The sequence below is a fragment of the Lipotes vexillifer genome, unplaced genomic scaffold, assembly GCF_000442215.2.
Source record: "Lipotes vexillifer unplaced genomic scaffold, Lipotes_vexillifer_v1.1 scaffold429, whole genome shotgun sequence".
In the NCBI taxonomy this organism is placed as follows: domain Eukaryota; kingdom Metazoa; phylum Chordata; class Mammalia; order Artiodactyla; family Lipotidae; genus Lipotes; species Lipotes vexillifer.
Genome location: NW_006784171.1, coordinates 1036921 through 1056904, shown reverse-complemented (window position 1 = coordinate 1056904; position 19984 = coordinate 1036921). Strand labels below are relative to the sequence as shown.

The 19984-nt window shown below is 38.4% G+C and overlaps 1 protein-coding gene across 8 annotated transcripts in view; it reads left to right on the top strand.

Annotated features, from left to right (window-relative positions):
• Window positions 1–19984, top strand: part of DLGAP1 (DLG associated protein 1) — a 325804-nt gene that overhangs the window by 272828 nt on the left and 32992 nt on the right. For all 8 annotated transcript variants that reach the window (XM_007456571.1, XM_007456577.1, XM_007456572.1 and 5 more), the window contains one exon: window positions 2681–2772. In XM_007456571.1, coding sequence (XP_007456633.1) covers window positions 2681–2772 — 92 coding nt within the window. The remainder of the gene's footprint in view (window positions 1–2680; window positions 2773–19984) is intronic.

The following is a 19984-nucleotide window of genomic DNA, read 5'->3' as shown; positions in this document are numbered from 1 at the left end:
CCCGTGTCCCCTGCATCGGCAGGCGGACTCTCAACCACTGCGCCACCAGGGAAGCCCTATACAAATTTTAAATGTTACTTTCCATTTATAGTTATCACAAGATATTGGCTGCATTCCCCATGTTGTACAATACATCCTTGAGCCCATCTTACACCCAAGAGCCTGGGCCTCCCCCTCCCCCACCCCTATATTGCCCCTCCCTCCCTCCCCACTGGTAACCACTAGCTGGTTCTCTATATCTGTGAGACTGTTTCTTTTTTGTTCTACTCACTACTTCGTTGTATCTTTTAGATTCCACATGTAAGTGGTATCATACAGTATTTGTCTTTCTCTGTCTGACTTATTTCAATTAGCTTACTGCCCTCCAAGTCCATCCATGTTGCTGCGAATGGCAAAATTTCATTCTTTTTAATGGCTGAGTACTATTCCATTGTATATATGTACCACATCTTCTTTATCCATTCATCTGTTGATGAACACTTAGATTGCTGGAGTTTTTAAATTACATTTTAAAAAAAGAATTACAGGGATTTCCCTGGCAGAGCAGTGGTTAAGAATCCACCTGCCAATGCAGGGGACACAGGTTCGAGCCCTGGTCCAGGAAGATCCCACATGCCACAGAGCAACTAAGCCCATGCGCCACAACTACTGAGCCTGCGCTCTAGAGCCCGCGAGCCACAACTACTGAAGCCCGCGCACCTAGAGCCCATGCTCCGCAACAAGAGAAGCCACCACAATGAAAAGCCCGCGTGCCACAATGAAGACCCAACCCAGCCAAAAATAAATAAATAAAATAAATACATTTATTAAAAAAAAAAAAGAATTACAAGAGGAGACTTGTCACAGAAAATATCAAGATTTGTTACAAAATTATATCAGGAAGAAAAGAGAGGGAGGAGCAATAAGACCAATAGATCAATAGATTTTTACATACGAGAATGTTTGGGTAAATATATATGGGTAAAATTTGGTATAAGATAAAGTTGGCATCCCAAACCAAAGAGATGAATTAGTTAATAAAAAGAGCCAGGTCAATTGATTCATGTGCAGAAAAAATATTAAATTTCTGTATCTTCTACACAAACATTTCAGGATAGTGGATTTGAGAACTAAATATGAAAAGACAAATCAAAGCATAAAAACAAATATAAGAGAACTTTTGGTCTTTCCCAACCATAAAAGCTAGATTGACTACATAGTAATTTAAGATTCTCTACAATGAAGGACAAAATTTAAAAGACAAATGATAAACTGGGAAAAAATATTTACAGTATATATAGCCAAGAAAGGGTTTAAGGGTCATAAGATATAAAGAGATCCTATAAAGAAGAAAATAAACAACTCAATAAGAAAAAAAACCCCACAATAACTAGCAAAGGATATAAATAGGCAATTTACAGATAAAAATACAAGAGGCTAATAGATATTTTTCACCTGTGATATGAGCAAAAAATTTAAAGTTTGCCAATATTTAATATTGGTGAACATTTGGAAAATGGATATTCCCATACACTGATAAATGCTTTGAAGAGCAGTTTGTCAATATCCCTTACAGCTGAATATGCTCAATACTTCCATCTAACATTTCTACTCCTAAGAATTTTTCTCATACAATATTTGCAGAATTGTTCTAAATATACATATGAAATGTTAATTATAATACTAAACGTAATAACAGCAGAGAGAAAATTACCCTGATGCCCACGTTGCTTACATAACCATTAGGAGGAGTATTTACATAGCCAACAAAAGGACTGAGTTAGAGCTATATTTACTAACATGATAAAATGTCCAAAAGATAGCAGTGTTAATGAATAAAGCAAATTGCACACAAAAAATATATAGTATAATCTCATCCGTGTAAATTTAGTATTAATAATCATTTTTATATATAATATATTCTAATATGTTAAAAGATGGTCAAATATGCATCAAAGGATTGACAGTGCTTTGTGGGGAACTTTTGCCTTCTACATTATATACTTCTGTGTTTTAGTTTTATACAACTTATGTTAAATTGCTTTCTATTTAGAAAAAACTAATTTATTAAAAACATAGAGAAAAAAGAGGAATAAATCTAACTGCTCTGAATAGTCATAAAATTTATTTCAAATTTGGGTTGGGCCTAATCTGTCACATAAGCTATCAGTTATATACAGATACATTTTCTATATGAACATAGCTATTTAGAAACTATGAAGTGATATCCAAAGCCAATTCCTTAATTGAAGGGGGAAAAAAAATGAAGATGCTCTATAGTTATATTAATAAGGTTAATACCTAAATCTTCTAATGTCAACAATTCTAACTACAATAAATGAAATTTCTTCCTTCTTTTGCACTTTGTTATCTGCAAATTCAAAACTTTCAACAACACAATCCCGTGAGGTGCTCCCTTCTAATACAGAGCTCACAGGTAAGTACATCCTCACAAATCCATGCAGGAATCACAGACGTTTATTAGGCACTTTGGAAATGAACAAAACTGCATTTTCCTAAGATCAGCAGAGTCAAAGTGCATTATAATGAAGCTGCTCATCAAACACATAAACAGTGAACAGAAAGGTTATAAATCACAAAACATTCCAATGGTATTATAGAGTTCTCTAATGAAATGGGACTTTGTTTTTCAAGCGAGATGACTAAAATAGAGCACCTCTACTTTTGGTTATTTCTTCAGGTGGATGACGCTGAAGAACCTAACAAAGCAGCGGAAAATAAAGCACCCAGTAAGTTCCAGTCCATAGGAGTGCAAGTAGAAGAGGAGAAATGGTGAGTCCACATGCATTTGTCCCCTTTCGTCTTGCTGTCGGCAAGTATATGGCACAAGTATCTTTTCCCTATGAAAAACCTTCAAGATTCAGTGTTATCTCCCATTCACTTCTGGGAGCATTCAGAGGGCGAGCCTGAGTCAATATCAGCTGATTCCTTCCTCTACTTTAATACTGGAGGCCACTCCATTTAAATGTTAGCTAGAATAGTAGTGTTGGGGCCCAAAATATGCCTCAATGGCGCGTTGATTATTTTGAATTAAAACTACTTAAGAAACAGTCAACGCCAGAGGGATACCTCTACCTTCCTCTCTGTCTCCCTGAAAGCAGGAAATAAATTTCCCACGTGAAAGGTGCTCTCCTCGTACTGGGAGGTAGAAAGACACCATTATCACCAGAGATAGGGGACTCAGGGCTGGAGAAGCCTGCATACTTGTTACTTCTTTACTAATTTACTACCTAAGCCCAAACTTTGCTTAAGTTCCTTACTAATTAAACACCCAAAGCTAAGTTTCTTTGTCCTGTCAATCCCTTTCATATTTATTGCTTCTTTGTCTAAAAAAATATAAAAGCTATCTGCTTTGGCCACTTCTTAGGTCCCATTTCTGTGCGACCTCTATGTGCACACAAATTAAATGGGTTTCTTTTTCTCCAGTCCACAGGACACAGTCTGTCTTGTGTCAATTTTATGATTGGTCCAGCCACAGGAACTCAAGAGGAGAAAAGGGGAAATGTCCCCTCCCTGACAGTAGAGTAAGCGGATCCCACTCACACACACACATAAACACTGTGTGTTGTACTGTTGTGTTGCCAAAATTGGTATTTTTATTTCTAGAGCTTAATAGTGTCTCATGTTGAGTATGTGCTCAATGAATGATGAATGAATGAACGAACAAATGAGTAGGAAGGGGAGAAGACTCCCTGTCACTATCCAGAATCGCCAGTTTCTTTAAATTGTTCTTTAAGATAAGCTTACTTTAGACTTAGTATCTAGAAGTAGGAAATTTAGAGTTTGAGAAGATCACAGAATCCAGAAGGTGGAAAGGGCTTCTGAGGTCAGTCCATTCATTTTATAAATGAGAATTTGATCTGGAGAGGTTTGTGAGTTTCCCAGTCAAACTGTGAGGACCATGATGGATGGAACTATGTTTTATTGATAGTAATACCCCCAGCTTCCAGACTGTGCTTTTCATATACTAAGTATGTAGTGAGTGTTGGCTGAATGAGGGAGAAAGAACTCTATATTCTAAATCAGGATATCCGTTCAATTTTGCCACTAACTTTTTATGTGTTAATAAGGAGAAATCAGTTGGATGTCATCCATCCAACCGTTCACCACCCATCCATTCAATAAATACCTATGGGATGTCTCCTATATACAAGGCCCCATGTAACATAAACTTAAAATCTGAGAATAAGGCATGCATCAGTTCATGGAACGGGTCCTATTTTATAGCCTCCTGTTACTGACACTGCCTTTGTATCTAAAAGGTTTTCAATATACATATATATAACATTTTGATGCTACTATATCTGATATAATTATACAATGCTGGAAGCCCAGAAAATTGGTACAACCCTAATGTGGAAACTAATATGACAAAAATTAGCAATAATTATACAACTATCCAAATCCATTGACCCAGTAATTCCATTCATGGGGCTATCCTGAATGAAATCACTCAGTGAAAGGGAAAAAACTGTGGAACATTACCTATCGTTGTAAAAGAAAAATGTCAATCATCACATGTCAAGCAATAAGAGAATGCTTTTGTAAATTATAGCATGTCACCAGGATAGACTATTATACAGCTATTAAATGTGATTATAAAGAAGATGTGGAAACATGGGAGAAATTCCCACGATACGATGTTAAGTGAAAAAGAGGACGTAATACCCACATATAATATTCACAAAGAAGAACAAGGACTGAAATGTAATCTGTAAAAATGGTAGGTTTAGGAGTTTTTTTTTTTTTTCTTTTACTCTAAAATGTTTACTTATTGTATCTACTTCAAGTTTTAGTAATCACTGTTTTCAAACCAACCCTTCTGGCACATGTTCCTTTCATTGCTTTAGAAAATGTTTTGAAAATGTAAACTTAGTAGATATGAAAGATCTCGTGGTAAGAAAACATATTCCTCCTTCCCCTACAAGCCCAACTTGCTCGTTTTCCTCAATGATGTAGTGGTTAAGAACACAGGCTCCTGAGCCAAGCCACCCAGATTCAAATTCTGACTCTTCCACCTACTAGCTGGGAGGCCTTGATCAAATTACTAAATATCTTTTTGCCTTGGTTTCCTTATATATAAAAAGAAGATAACAGGCAATTTCTGGTCCAGCAGGTAAAGAAGAGCTTAGAAGTCACCACTCTGTTTTAACAACAAGTAAAAAAGCTGTTCAAACTGAAAAATCAACAACTCTTCTTAAACCAGTCAGAGAAGTGAGGCCACAAGAAAAATCAGTGCTCTGGGTACTGCAGAGACTCACAGACACAGAGAATCACAACTTTCTGGAGTAGAAACCCACAAGAGAAAGCCCCATGGGAACTAGTACCAGGGTAGGAAAACATGAACTGTAATTGATGAATTGCTGGCAGCTCAGTGAGGACAAGTCTGAGAGTTGAAATTTTTACAGGGACCCAGTCATAGGGGGGCCTCCATCCTTTCATGATTCTTACCTGCAGAAGATCTACCAGGTCCTCACAGTGAAAATCAGAGAAGAATCCTCTCATGCTTCTGATGGAGAGAGGGGAAAGGAACCATTCTGAAATATGCCAGAGCATTCTGTTCTTAACAAGATCTGCCTGCAGGAGAAACTAATTTACCAGAGCCTTATCTGCTGGGTTTCTAATCAGAGCCTAAATCTACCTGGGAGAAGGGAAATACCTAACCCCAGCCAGCCCCTTCTTGCCATCCTGTCCTGCAGTGCGGGGAAGGGGGGAGAGATTGAGAAACACTCTTGAAGTTCACAGTCCAAGGGCACAGGCTCATTGAAAGACTAAGACCTAATCGTAGGACTAGAGAAGCTTCCCCTCCCCCACACCTCACCACCGCATTTATTAAAAACCCATTATTCACCACAGTTCTTTTACCCAGTACATCATGTCCATCTTTCAACAATGACTTACAAGGCATACTAAAAGGTAAAAAATACAGCTTGCAGAGACTGAGCAAGCACTAGACCCAGAGTCATCTATGACAAGAATGTTGGAAGTCTGGGTGTACTCTGATGCTTTTGCAAAAATGTTCCTATAAAAGGGTTTCATCTTCAAGGAATTCATGGAAAAGACTCTGACAAGTACAGGTTTCTGGTAACTGACTATACAGCTGAACTGAATGAATTAGCATTGTCAGAACTCTAATGGAAAACTGATGAATTCATAAAAGTGCTAACAAAAGATCAAGATGAAAAAAAATTAATTACATGGGACTGAGTGAACTGATGAGGATGATTATAATTTTTGACTTTCTGTTTGAATAAAACAAAAAATCCCACAAGGACTCAGAGGCAAAAAATATACAAATCAATTTTCACTGCAAAGTAAAGGAGCTGTTACAGTGGAGGATTCCTGGACTGAATGTCAATATTATGACATAGTGTGAGTGTGTTTCATGTTTGGTAATTGCAATCATTGTTGCTTTTGTTGTAGTCATCCATTTACAATGCTTGGGGTCAGTTTATTTACCTCTTGTAAAAATAAAATACAGTGTGTGTGTGAAAAAAATAAATAAATAAGAGATTTAAAAAGTTAAAAAAAAATACTGAAAGCAGGAAAAAAATAAGCTTGGATGGATGGATGGGTAGATGGAGAGATAATAGGAAGTATTCATAAATTCACTGGTGAAATTTGGTAGGTTGAATCAATTGAATCTAAATCAGATGTTTCTTTAGAGGGTATGGAGACATGCAGCTTTTAGGTTAAATGACAGTTTAGAGAAGCGGCAAGTAAATAAAGGTTTTGTACATTAAAATAAAGATCTGGGCTACACAGTTTGATAGCAATTGAAAAAAGAATGTTGGAAGTAACATCAGGAATTTTTTTACACTATGATTAAAATGCTAAAGACTTTAATAGAAACAGCAGACAGCATACAAGAACAGATGAATAATGTAAGCAGAAAAATGGAAATTCTAAGAAAAAATAAAAAACAAATGCTAGAGATTGGAAACACTGTACCAGAAATGAAGAATGCTTTTGATGGACTCATTAGTAGACTAGTCATGGCTGAGGAAAGAATCTCTGAGTCTGCAGATACAACAGTAGAAACCTCCAAAACTGGAAGCAAAGAGGAAACAAAACCTGAAAAAAATCAGAACAGAATATCCAAAAACTCTGGGGCAATTACAGAAGGTGAACATATGCATAATGAGAATACCAGAAGGAAAAGACAGAAAGGGACAGAAGCAACATTTGAAGCAATAGTGACTGAAAATTGCCCCAAATTAGTGTCAGACACCAAACTACAGATTTAGGAAGCTCATAGAAGGCCAAGCAGGATAAATGCCCAATACAATACACCTAGACATGTCATATTCAGAGAAAACCAAGGAAAAATTCCTGAAACAAGCCAGAAGGAAAAGACACCTTTCCTATTGAGGTGTAAAAATAGGATTATATGTGACTTTTCCTCAGACACCATGCAAATAAGAGAATAGAGTGAAATATTTAATATTTGAGAGAAAAAAACACGAGCCTAGAATCCTATACTCTGTGACATTATCCTTTAAAAGGGAAGGAAAAATAGGGCCTCCCTGGTGGCGCAGTGGTTGAGAGTCCGCCTGCCGATGCAGGGGATACGGGTTTGTGCCCCGGTCCGGGAGGATCCCACATGCCGCGGAGCGGCTGGGCCCGTGAGCCGTGGCCGCTGAGCTTGCGCGTCCGGCAACGGGAAAGGCCACGACAGTGAGAGGCCCACATATCGCAAAAAAAAAAAAAAAGGGAAGGAAAAATAAAGACTTTCTCAGACAAACAAAAATTGAGGGAATTTGTAGCCAGTAGATCCAACTTGTGGAAATGTTAAAAGAAGTTCTTCAGAGAGAAGGAAAATGATATAGGCCAGGAACTCAGATCTACATGAAGAAAGGAAGAGCATCAGAGAAGGAAAAAGTAAGGGAAAAGAAAAACTTTCATTTATCTTATTCTTAATGGATCTAACAGATAACAGTTTGTTCAAAATAATAATAGGAACAATATATATGAATATATTATATTACTGATGTTACTGATATTACTGATATTACTGATATTACTAATATAATATATTATATTATATTACTCTTGAGTATAAATGAATTGAATAACAGCAATGATACAAAGGATGAAAGGTAAGAATTAGGGCTACTTAATTATTATAAGGTTACTGATATTACTGATATTACTGATATTACTAATATAATATATTATATTATATTACTCTTGAGTATAAATGAATTGAATAACAGCAATGATACAAAGGATGAAAGGTAAGAATTAGGGCTACTTAATTATTATAAGGTAATTGCACTACTCTTGAAGTGATATAGTATTATTTGAAAATGAACTTGGATTAGTTGTAAAATGTACAGTGAAAACTCTAGGACAACCACTAAAAAGAGTGAAAAAGAAGTATAACTTACACGCTAAGAAAAGAGGGAAATGTGTGGAAGACAAAACTAGGACAACAAATAGAAAACAGTTAACAAATATGGTAGACATTAATCCAACGATATCAATAATCACTTTAAACGTCAATTGTCTAAATATACCAATTAGAAGACAGACGTTGTCAGACTGGATTAAAAACAATACCCAATTTTATGTTTTCTACACGGAACCCACGTTAAATATAAAGACACATACAGATTAAAAGTAAGGGGATCGGACTTCCCTGGTGGTGCAGTGGTTAAGAATCCACCTGCCAGTGCAGGGGACACGGGTTCGAGCCCTGGTCTGGGAAGATCCCACATGCTGCAGAGCAACTAAGCCTGTGTGCCACAACTACTGAGCCCACGTGTCACAACTACTGAAGCCCATGCGCCTAGAGCCAGAGCTCCACAACAAAGAGAAGCCACTGCAATGAGAAGCCCGTGCACCACAACAAAGAGTAGCCCCCCTGCTCACCGCAACTAGAGAAAGCCCGTGTGGAGCAACAAAGACCCAACGCAGCCAAAAATACATAAATTTATTTTAAAAATAAGAATAAAAGTAAGGGGATCAGAGTGAAGTAAGTCAGAAAGAGAAAAACAAATACCGTATGCTAACACATATATATGGAATCTAAAAAAAAAAAAATGGTTCTGATGAACCTAGGGGCAGCACAGGAATAAAGATGCAGACACAGAGAATGGACTTGAGGATACAGGGAGGGGGAAGGGTAAGCTGGGACGAAGTGAGAGAGTGGCATGGACATATATACACTACCAAACATAAAATAGATAGCTAGTGGGAAGCAGCTGCATAGCACAAGGAGATCAGCTCGCTGCTTTGTGACCACCTAGAAGGGTGGGATAGGGAGGATGGGAGGGAGATGCAAGAGGGAGGGGATATGGGGATATACGTGTACATATAGCTGATTCACTTTGTTATACAGCAGAAAGTAAGACAACATTGTCAAGCAATTATACTCCAATAAAGATGTTAAAAAAAAGTTTTTTTTAAAGTAAGGGAATGGAGAAAGATATACCATATTAACACTAGTCAAAAGAAAGCGGGAGTGGCTATATTAATTTCAGACAGCAGACTTTGGAGTAAGGGAAATTATCAGAGATAAGGAGGGATATTACATAATGATAAAGGGTTCAGTTCTCCAAAAAGACATAACAATCTTTAAAATTTATATGCCTAATAAGAGCATCAAAATACATGAAGCAAAAACTGATAGTATTGCAAGGAAAAACAGATGAATCCACTCTTATATTTGAAAACTTCAACCCCCTCTATCAAAAATGGACAGATCCAGAAAGCCAAACAACAGAAAAGACATAAATGACCTCAACAGCACCATCTGGTCATCTGAATATAATAGACATCTGTAGACAACTTCTTCTAACAGCAGCAGATGACACATTCTTCTCAAATTCACATGGAACATTCACCAAGATAGACCACGTTCTGGGCAACAAAACATATCTTGATACATTTTAAAGAATAAAAGTTATACAATGTCTGCTCTCAGACCACAGTGGAATTAAACTAGAAATCAATAACAGAATGGTGGCTGGAAATTTCCAAAATATTTAGAGATTAAACAGTACATTTCCAAATGACACACGAGTCAAAGAAGAACTCTCAACGGAAATTTTTTTAATATTTTGAACTGAATGAAAATAAAAACACAACTTATCAAAACTTGTGTGATGCAGCAAAAATAGCACTTAGAGCAAAATGTATAGCATTGAATGCATATGTTAGAAAGGAAGAAAGATCTAAAGTCAATTGCCTATGCTTCCACCTTACCAGACTAGAAGAAGAGCAATTAAATCCAAAGTAAGCAGAAGAAAAGAAACAATAAAAACTAGGGCAGAAATTAATGAAATTGAAAATAGCAAATCAATATAGAACATCCACAAAACCAAAAGCTTATTCTTTGAAAAGACCAATAAAATTGATAAGCCTCTAGTCAGGCTAACTAAGGAAAAAAAGAAAGAAGACACAAATTACTAATATCAGAAATTAAGGGACTTCCCTGGTGGTACAGTGGTTAAGAATCCGCCTGCCAATGCAGGGGACATGGGTTTGATCCCTGGTCCAGGAGGATCCCACATGCCGCAGAGCAGCTAAGCCTGTGTGCCACAACTACTGAGCCTGCACTCTAGAGCTCACAAGCCACAACTACTGAGCCCGCATGCCACAACTACTGAAACCCGCATGCCTAGAGCCTGTGCCCTGCAACAAGAGAAGCCACTGCAATGAGATGCCTGCGCACCTCAATGAAAGAGTAGCCCGCTAGAGAAAGCCTGTGCGTAGCAGCGAAGACCCAACACAGCCAAAAATAAATAAATAAAAGAAATTAGAGGGGGACATCACACAAATCCCATGGAAATTAAAAGGATAATAAAGGGGGCTTCCCTGGTGGCGCAGTGGTTGAGGGTCCGCCTGCCGATGCAGGGGACACGGGTTCGTGCCCCGGTCCGGGGGGATCCCGCATGCCGTGGGGTGGCTGGGCCCGTGAGCCATGGCCGCTGGGCCTGCGTGTCCAGAGCCTGTGCTCCACAGCGGGAGAGGCCACAACAGTGAGAGGCCCGCGTACCGCAAAAAAAAAAAAAAAAAAGGATAATAAAGGAATATTATGAACAACTCTACGCCCACAAATAATAACCTAGATAAAATGGACCAATTCCTTGAAATATAAAATCTGCCAAAACTCACACAAGAAGAAATAGACAATCTGAATAGGCCTATATCTATTAAAGAAATTGAATCAATAAATAATAATCATCCAAAAGAGAAATCACCAGGCCCAGATGGGCTCACTGGTGAATTCTACAAAATATTTAAGGAATGACTTATAACAATCTTCTATAATCCCTTCCAAAGATAGAAGCAGACGGAATACTTCCTAAATCATCCTATGAGGCCAGCATGACACTAATACCAAAACCAGAAAAAGACATGATGAGAAAAGAAAACTGCATTCCAATATCTCTCATGAACATAGATGCAAAAATTCTCAAGTATTAACAAGTCAAATTCAACAATATATAAAACAAATTGTACACCATGACCAAGTAGGTTTTTATCTCAGATATGCAAGGCTGGCTCAACATTTGAAAATCAATTAATGTAATCCATCACATCAACTGGCTAAGAAGAAAAACCACATGATCACATCAATAAATGCAGAAAAAGCATTTGACAAAATCCAATACTAACTCCTGATCAAAAATTTTCAGCAAACTAGGAATAGAGGGGAACTTTCTCAACTTGATAAGGAATATCTATGAAAAACCTACAGCCAACATATTAGTTAATGGTGAGGACCTTGAAGCTTTTGGGCTAAGATCAGGAATGAGGCAAGAATGTTCCCTCTTACCACTGCTTTTCAGTATCATACTGGAAGTCTTGGTTAGTGCAATAAGGCAGGAAAAGGAAATAATAGGTATACAGATTAGAAAGGAAGAAACAAAACTGTGTTCACAGATAACACGATTGTCTACGTAGAAAATCTGAATGAATTGACAAAAAAACTCCTGGAACTAACAAATAATTATACCAAGTTTGCAGGATACAAGGTGAATATACAAAAGTTAATCACTATCCTGTATACCAGCAATGAAATAAGAAAAAGAAATAAGGTATCAAGCCACAAAAAGCCAAGGAGGAAACTTAAATGCAGGTTACTAAGTAAAAGAAGCCAATCTGAAAAGACTACATACTGTATGATTCCAACTATACAACACTCTGGAAAAGGCAAAACTATAGAGAAGAAAAAAAGTGTTTGGGGGAAGGGAAGTGTAAATAAGCAGAGCACAGATGATTTTTAGGGCATTGAGACTATTCTGTCTGATACTACAGTGGTGTCATTTTACATCTGTGCAAACCCATACAATATACCACACCAAGAGTGAACTTTAATGTGAACTGTGAACTTTGGATGGTAATGATATGTCAATGTAGGCTCATCACTAGTAACAAATGCATCACTCCAGTGGGAGATGGTGATGGTGGGGAAGCTGTATATGTCAAGGCGTAGGAGGTATATGGGAAATCACTGTACTTTCGGCTCAGTTTTGCTGTGAACATAAAACTTCTCTAAACTTTATTAATTTTAAAAAGAGAGAGAAGGATACACAATAGGGTAAACATCAGTGTTGTCCTGGGGTGTTTTGTTTAATATATGTAAAACATTTAGAAAAATACTTGACACACAGGAAGCACTATATAAGTGTTTCCTATTCTACTAGGTACCTAAATAGAATCTCTCTAAAGATTGACATCTCAAGAAAGCAATTATACCATCTTTTCTTTAAAGATAAGAGAGGGCTTCCCTGGTGGCGCAGTGGTTGAGAGTCCGCCTGCCGATGCAGGGGACGCGGGTTCGTGCCCCGGTCCAGGAAGATCCCACATGCCGTGGAGCAGCTGGGCCCGTGAGCCATGGCCGCTGAGGCTGTGCGTCCGGAGTCTGTGCTCCGCAACGGGAAAGGCCACAGCAGTGAGAGGCCCGCGTACCGCCAAAAAAAAAAAAAAAAAAAAAAAAGAGAAAATTGAGACTTCCTTGGAGGTCCAGTGGTTAACACTCTGTGCTCCCAATGCAGGGGGTACGGGTTGGCCCCTGATCCCTGGTCAAGGCCAAAAGTAAAAATAAAAAAAAATAATAAAATATAAAATGAAAATAAGAGAAAATCATCTTAATTTTTTTAATGTACTTCAAACATTTCCCCTGCAGTCAACAATTCTATATCACCAAATTCATGCCCTGACACTTGTCCATCTACAGGAGTGTTTAATATTACATTATTTGGACATGCCTAATAGCAGCCCCCAAACTTCAAATGAGCTACTTTCATCATGTTATTAAAAAGTTGAAATAATTAATAGATTATTGAAGTTTGTAGGATGCTCAGTTCCTCAGTAAACTGAGTGATTTCTTTTAAATTCATCCCCCAAAAGGGCTAGCAGCCCCAATTTTGCTGCTTAACCTTCCAAAATATACCCGTCCTCAAAGGTCACTTTGTAGTTAACCGCTATGAAGTAAATAAGCATTAAAAAATTGATGTTAATGATTGTTTTGAGCCTTTCCAAAAGAAACCCACAGTCAAACAAGCAGGGATTACTTGTTTCTTCTGTTTCTAATTATAATTCTTTTTATAATTTTGCTGGTATCCATTCATTTAGGTGGGATCTTAAAAAACAAAATTGGGCAGATGAGATTTCTTAAAGACAGCAGTGGGATTTAAAAAAAAAAAATTATCCAGTGATAAAGATGAGACTGTTATTTTCAAATTGAATGGCCATTACAATCCATCTTTTCCTTCCCCAAATAAACAGACTGATAAACAACACTAACCTAACAAAAAGTGAAAAAAGAAAGAAAATAGAGCCAGAGAAAGAAAGAGATAGTGCAAAGAGAGGAAAATTAAAAGACTTCGGAAGAGGCCCAGAGACTCCTCACCACCTTTTGAAACCATCACAATTTAGGAACCAAATCCGACATAACAAAGTCCATCTGCCTGATCCATCTATTAGAGGCAGACTTGTAAATTCAGGGTGCTCTTCAGTGTTCCCTATCCAAACAAAAGGAAAATTAATAACTCAGTAGTAAAAACATAAAATGCACTGGGTAACCAACCTACTTCAAGAAAAAGAATCGAAATGGAGTATCACAAATCTTCCTAGTATATTTTCAGGCAGCCATCACATCCTGAAAATGCCATTGGTAGCAGAAGTGCCATGTCCATTCTCCAGAGCTGCCTCACCGTGGGGACTGGGCACAGAGGAAGGCTGCCTAAAGATCACTAGTTTAAATGCCATGGCAGCACCAAGCCAGAGTCAATGAATGCATGTGGTTTTGAAGCAAGACTGCTTTCTTAAGCCAATAAAGAAATGCCTCCTCTCCATCCAACATTAGCTATCTGTCCCCAATTCCTGTTTCACGGGTCAGCTAGTAGGATTATTCGATAGGATCCACATGGCATATTTTTGCTGCTCTGCAGGACTGATCCTAAGCAAAGCAGGCACATCTTGCCAACCCCTCTCCCAGGGACACTCCCCTCAGCTGCTGCTCTATTGCAGGGCCTCCAAGCATCCCACCCCCATTCTCTCTCATCCTTTGGACTGCTCCCCAGGAGTTTGCATGAGGTCTTCTTGTCTTTCAAGCTGATAATTAGCAAATCTAGTAAACCAACCCTTTCTATTGACTAAGGTGAAAAAGCTAAAAAGACTCCCAGGGATCTCCTCTTTCCTTCCAAGTAACAATTGTATTTCAACAGTAGTTCAAACTAGACTTTCTTACATTAGCCCACTAGTGACTCCAAGACTCTTAACAGTGGACACAAAGAGGAAGAGTATTATCATTTTCGTTATAAAAATAGCATGCAGATTTACTTGCAGGAAAACATACAGCAGTGTGTTAACCATTTATATAACTCTCTGATGTACTTTGGAGCAATTGAAAAAACTGTGATTATACATGTGGATGGAGAGATAGAGAGATATCTTTTTAAGTGTTATCTATCTTTTCTATAACAATTGTGTGTTATTAATATACTTAATGATAAGAAAAGTAAGATAGTATTTATACATTATGAAAATTTATAAATTACAGAAATAAAATAAAAATTTCCCATAATCCCATCCATTAACCATGAACTAATAAAGGGGTATATTTCTACCCATGCTTTTTCCATGAACATTTTGAAAGTTGTTGAAATCATCCTATGTATAAAATTCAGTAATGTTTTAAAAATCAACTATTACAACAAGGGCTTTATCATTATTAAAAATTCATGACACATACTTCTTATAATGGTTACACAATATTCAAGAATATGGGTGGACCAGAATTTGCTTCCCCTTTCTTTCCCTGTTGAATATCTACATTATTTCTAGATTGACTTTTGATTAAAGGTGGCGAAAAAAATATACACATCAATCTTTGACACCTTCTGAAACTAAATGACAGTAAAAGGATTTTGTGTTTATTTTGGCACAAACTGTCAAGGATGAAGAGAACAAATGAGGAAAAAATACAACAGCAAAATTGTGAAAGCTGGAAGGCAGACAGACAAGTGATATCTGACTTAGGCGACCAGAAAAAGCTGAATCTAAAGCCAGTGATGCAGAAATCTAAGATGTAATTCAATTTAAGTTTCAGAACCCACAAAAGGCATGGGCATTGACAGCACTGGATGTAGGGGTGAAGGTGGAGCTAAAAGCTGCCTGAATCTGCAGTCAGGTGACAGACAGCCCTTCCCCACTCTGGCAGGAGACTGGAGGCTTCCCTTCAGAGGCTAAAACAAAGGGTCCTGGGTCTGGAGGACAGTTGAGGGCAGTTTGCTGTAATGAAAATAGGAGGATGAATGAAAATTCACAAACATAATGTTGAGGCACCTGCCCTAAGCGTTCTGTGTTCACTCAGCTCCCAGAATCCCGGCAGCCACGTTCCCTCTACACGGGCATACGGAACAGTCTATGGTGGGAGAGTGGACCAGTCTGAGCCCAAAGACCCAAAGAAACCACCATCAGGGATTTTGCAGGTGAAAAATCCTGACACTGAGATCACCTGACACTGAGGATCGCAGTGGATGAGCCCCTCACCAAGGCACAGACTTCTCCGGAGGCTTCTACTATGCCTTTCAAGGAGGCATGTGGTAGAGTGGGGCCCAAGGACGGTGAAACACAAGTTAATAAATCTTGTCTGGTCAAGACAGGAACAAAAAATGAGGGGCTTACATGCAGTAAGGGAAACACTTCATTTGTTTAAGAGGAACATTCTCAAAAACACTGATTAAAAAGTGCAAGTGCTCCTTTTACTCAAGTGGAACTTGAAAAAGAAATGATGTTCTTGATTTAATCATTATTACTGCTTTCCTCTGTCACATAGGTTGATTTGTTCATTTCAGATAAACTGATTTTTTCTCCTTCTTTGGGTCCTGGTGATGTGCTATCCCAGCTCAAAGTTGGCTGAAAAGTCTCCTATCTGGGACTTCCCTGGTGGTGCAGTGGTTAAGAATCTGCCGGCCAATGCAGGGGACACGGGTTCGAGCCCTGGTCCCGTGAGATCCCACATGCCGCAGAGCAACTAAGCCCAGTGTGCCACAACTACTGAGCCCACGTGCCACAACTACTGAAGCCCATGCGCCTAGAGCCCGTGCTCCACAACTGAAGAGTAGCCCCCACTCGCCGCAACTAGAGAAAGCCCGTGCACAGCAACGAAGACCCAACGCAGCCAAAAATAAAATAAACTTATATTTTAAAAAAAGAAATTAAAAACTTAACAGAGAACTGGAAAACCCAACAGAAGAGTTGGAAGGTACACGTGAAGACATTTCTAGAAAAACATACAAAAAGGAGAAAAGCAAAGAAAGAACTAAATATAGAATTCAGGAAACATGTGATCCAGCACAAGAAAGGGGGAAAGGAAAGGATGATGGAGAAAAGGAATCCCCAGACAATGGTGGTGCAGCAGGTCTGGGGAGTGACCAGGTGAGAGGGAGCACGTCCGAAGCTGTGAAAGATTTCTTCAGGAAGACTGGTAGAATTCCTAATCTGTTTCAATGCATGGAGAGGACATTCACATACCTGGAGGAATTTTGAGGATTAAGTGCTAAGTACATAAAAATTAAGCAAATTTTTAAAAGGAAAAAAATGTGCAGGAAGTAGAATTTAATATGGCACATTTGTTCGCTAGGGCTGCCATAACAAAGTATCACAGACTGGGTGGCTTAAACAACAGAAATTTATTTCCTCACAGTTCTGGAGGCTAGAAGTCGAAGATCAAGGTGTTGGGAATGTTGGTTTCTTTGGCAGCCTTTGGTTTGCAGATGGCCATCTCCTTCCTGTCTTCAGATGTTCTTCCCTCTGTGTCTGTCTGTGTCAAAATTTCCTCTTTGTATGAGGATATCAGTTACACTGAATTAGGGCCCAACCACACGACTTCCTTTTACTTTAATTACCTCTTTAAAGGCCCTATCTCCAAATACAGTCACATTCTGAGGTATGGGGAATTAGGACTTCAACAGGAATTTGTGGGAGGAGCACACAATTCAGCCCATAACACATGGTCAGCTGTGAATACTATTTTCTGGTCATAATAATGTGGCCATAAAAGGCAAGGTCTGAATATTGGTCCAAATTTACAATGCAAGTATATTAGGAGAATGGAAAAATACTGGAACAGACCAGAAATGCATTTGTGTGTGTGTGTGTGTGTGTGTGTGTGTGTATGTGAGAGAGAGAGAGAGAGAGAGACAGACAGACAGACAGACAGACAGACAGAGACAGAGATACTGAGAGAGGAAGGAAGAATGATGATGAGGTGAGAGAAATCTAAATCTTCATCTTTCCTATGGACAAATGCTGAATATAAAAAAAGAATAGCAATTTTTGTAATTTAGAAAAGTGTTTATAAGTGGCTGCCTCTGGAGCAGTAAATTGTTACGTAAGTGGGCAAGGAATTTCTATTTTTCACAGCCAGCCTTGTAGAACCATTTGATATTTTAAAACTGTGCATGGGGCTTCCCTGGTGGCACAATGGTTGAGAGTCCTCCTGCTGATGCAGGGGACACGGGTTCATGACCCAGTCTGGGAAGATCCCACATGCTGCGGAGCGGCTGGGCCCGTTAGCCATGGCCGCTGAGCCTGCGCGTCCGGAGCCTGTGCTCTGCAACGGGAGAGGCCACAACAGTGAGAGGCCCGTGTACCCAAAAACAAACAAACAAACAAACAAACAAAAAAACTGTGCATGTATAAACATAAAAAGTGGACTGATCAAAATAATAATATATAATATTGTGATAAATATCTTTGTACAGTATGTATTTTCACTATTTCAGATGATTCCATTCCCTGAAATGGAATTCCTGGGTCTAAGAATTATAACATTTTTTAATGTTCTTGATATCCATTTGCAAATAGCTCCTGAAAGAAAATCTGTACCACTTTACACTGAGAGCGAGGCACTTGAGAGCACAGATACCTCCCCAAATCCCATCATGTACTTTGTTTTAACAGCTTTATTTTTTATTTTTTGCGGTACGCGGGCCTCTCACTGTTGTGGCCTCTCCCCTTGCGGAGCACAGGCTCCGGATGCGCAGGCTCAGCGGCCATGGCTCACGGGCCCAGCCGCTCACTCCGCGGCATGTGGGATCTTCCCGGACCGGGGCACGAGCCCGTGTCCCCTGCATCGGCAGGCAGACTCTCAACCACTGCGCCACCAGGGAAGCCCTTAACAGCTTTATTGAAGTTAATGAACATACAGTAAACTGTACATAAGTAAAGTGTACACTTTGATAAATTTTGACATATATTTGTCAAATCTATATATATATGTGAAATGAAACTATCACCACCACCAAAATAGAGAACACATCCATCACTCCCAAAAGTCTCCTCTTATATAGTCACTCCCTCCTTCCCACCCACTCCTCCTCCCCTACCACTTTCCCCACTTGCTGTCACTTGTTTGCATTTTCCAGAATTATATTGAAATAAAATCTTGCAGTACGTAATCCTTTTTGGCCTGGTTCCTCTCAGTTGGCATAAGGACTTTGAGGTTCATCCATGTTTTGCATGTATGAATGGTCTGAACTTTTTACTGCAAATTAGGATTCCAATGTATGGATATACCAAATTTGTTTATTCAGTGACCTGTTGATGAACACTTAGGTCATCTCCGGTTTGGAGTCATTAAAGTAAAGCTGCTATGAACATTGTGTACTCATCTAACATATGCTTTCATTTCTCTTAGGGAAAAACCTAGGAGTGGGTTGGGTCTAATGGGATGTGAATATATAATGTTTTAAAAAACAGCCAAAGAGTTTTCCAAAGTGGTATACATTTTACATTCCTACTGTGTGCAAGTTCCTTTGTTTCATATTATCCCTACCGTGTAAGAGTTCCAGTTGCTTCACATTATTGTCAATATTAGGTATGGTTGGTCTTTTTAATTTTAGAAATGTTAATAGATACGTGGTATTCTCTCATTGTGGTTTTAATTTGCATTTCCCTAATGCATAATGATGTTGAACATCTTTTCATGAACTTATTTTCTATCCATATATCTTCTTTAGTGAAATATCTATTCAAATCTTTAAAAACAAAACTAGTTTTGTATATATTATTATTGAGTTGTGTGAGTACTTTACCTTCTGGACGCACGTTCTTTATCAGACAGGAGATTTGCAAATATTTTCTCCTTGTCTGTGGCTTGTCTTTTCATTCTCTCAGAGTTGAAAAGCAGTAATTCATAATTTTAACAAAGTCCTGTTTTTCTTTTATGGATTGTGCTTTCAGTGTCATACCTAAGAAATCTTTGGCTAATTCAAGGTGACCAAGTTTTTCTATGTTTCCTTCCAGAATGTTTATAGTTTTAGATTTTATGGTCTATGACCTATATTTGACTTAATTTTTATATATGGTGCAAGGTATGGATCAAATTTTTTGCATATGAATATCCTTTGTACCTTTTCTCAAATATTTATTGATATATAAAAATTGATATATTTTTGCATTCTCTGTGTTGTTCCATTGATCTAAGCGTCCATCTTTATGCCAGTGCCACACTGTCTTGACT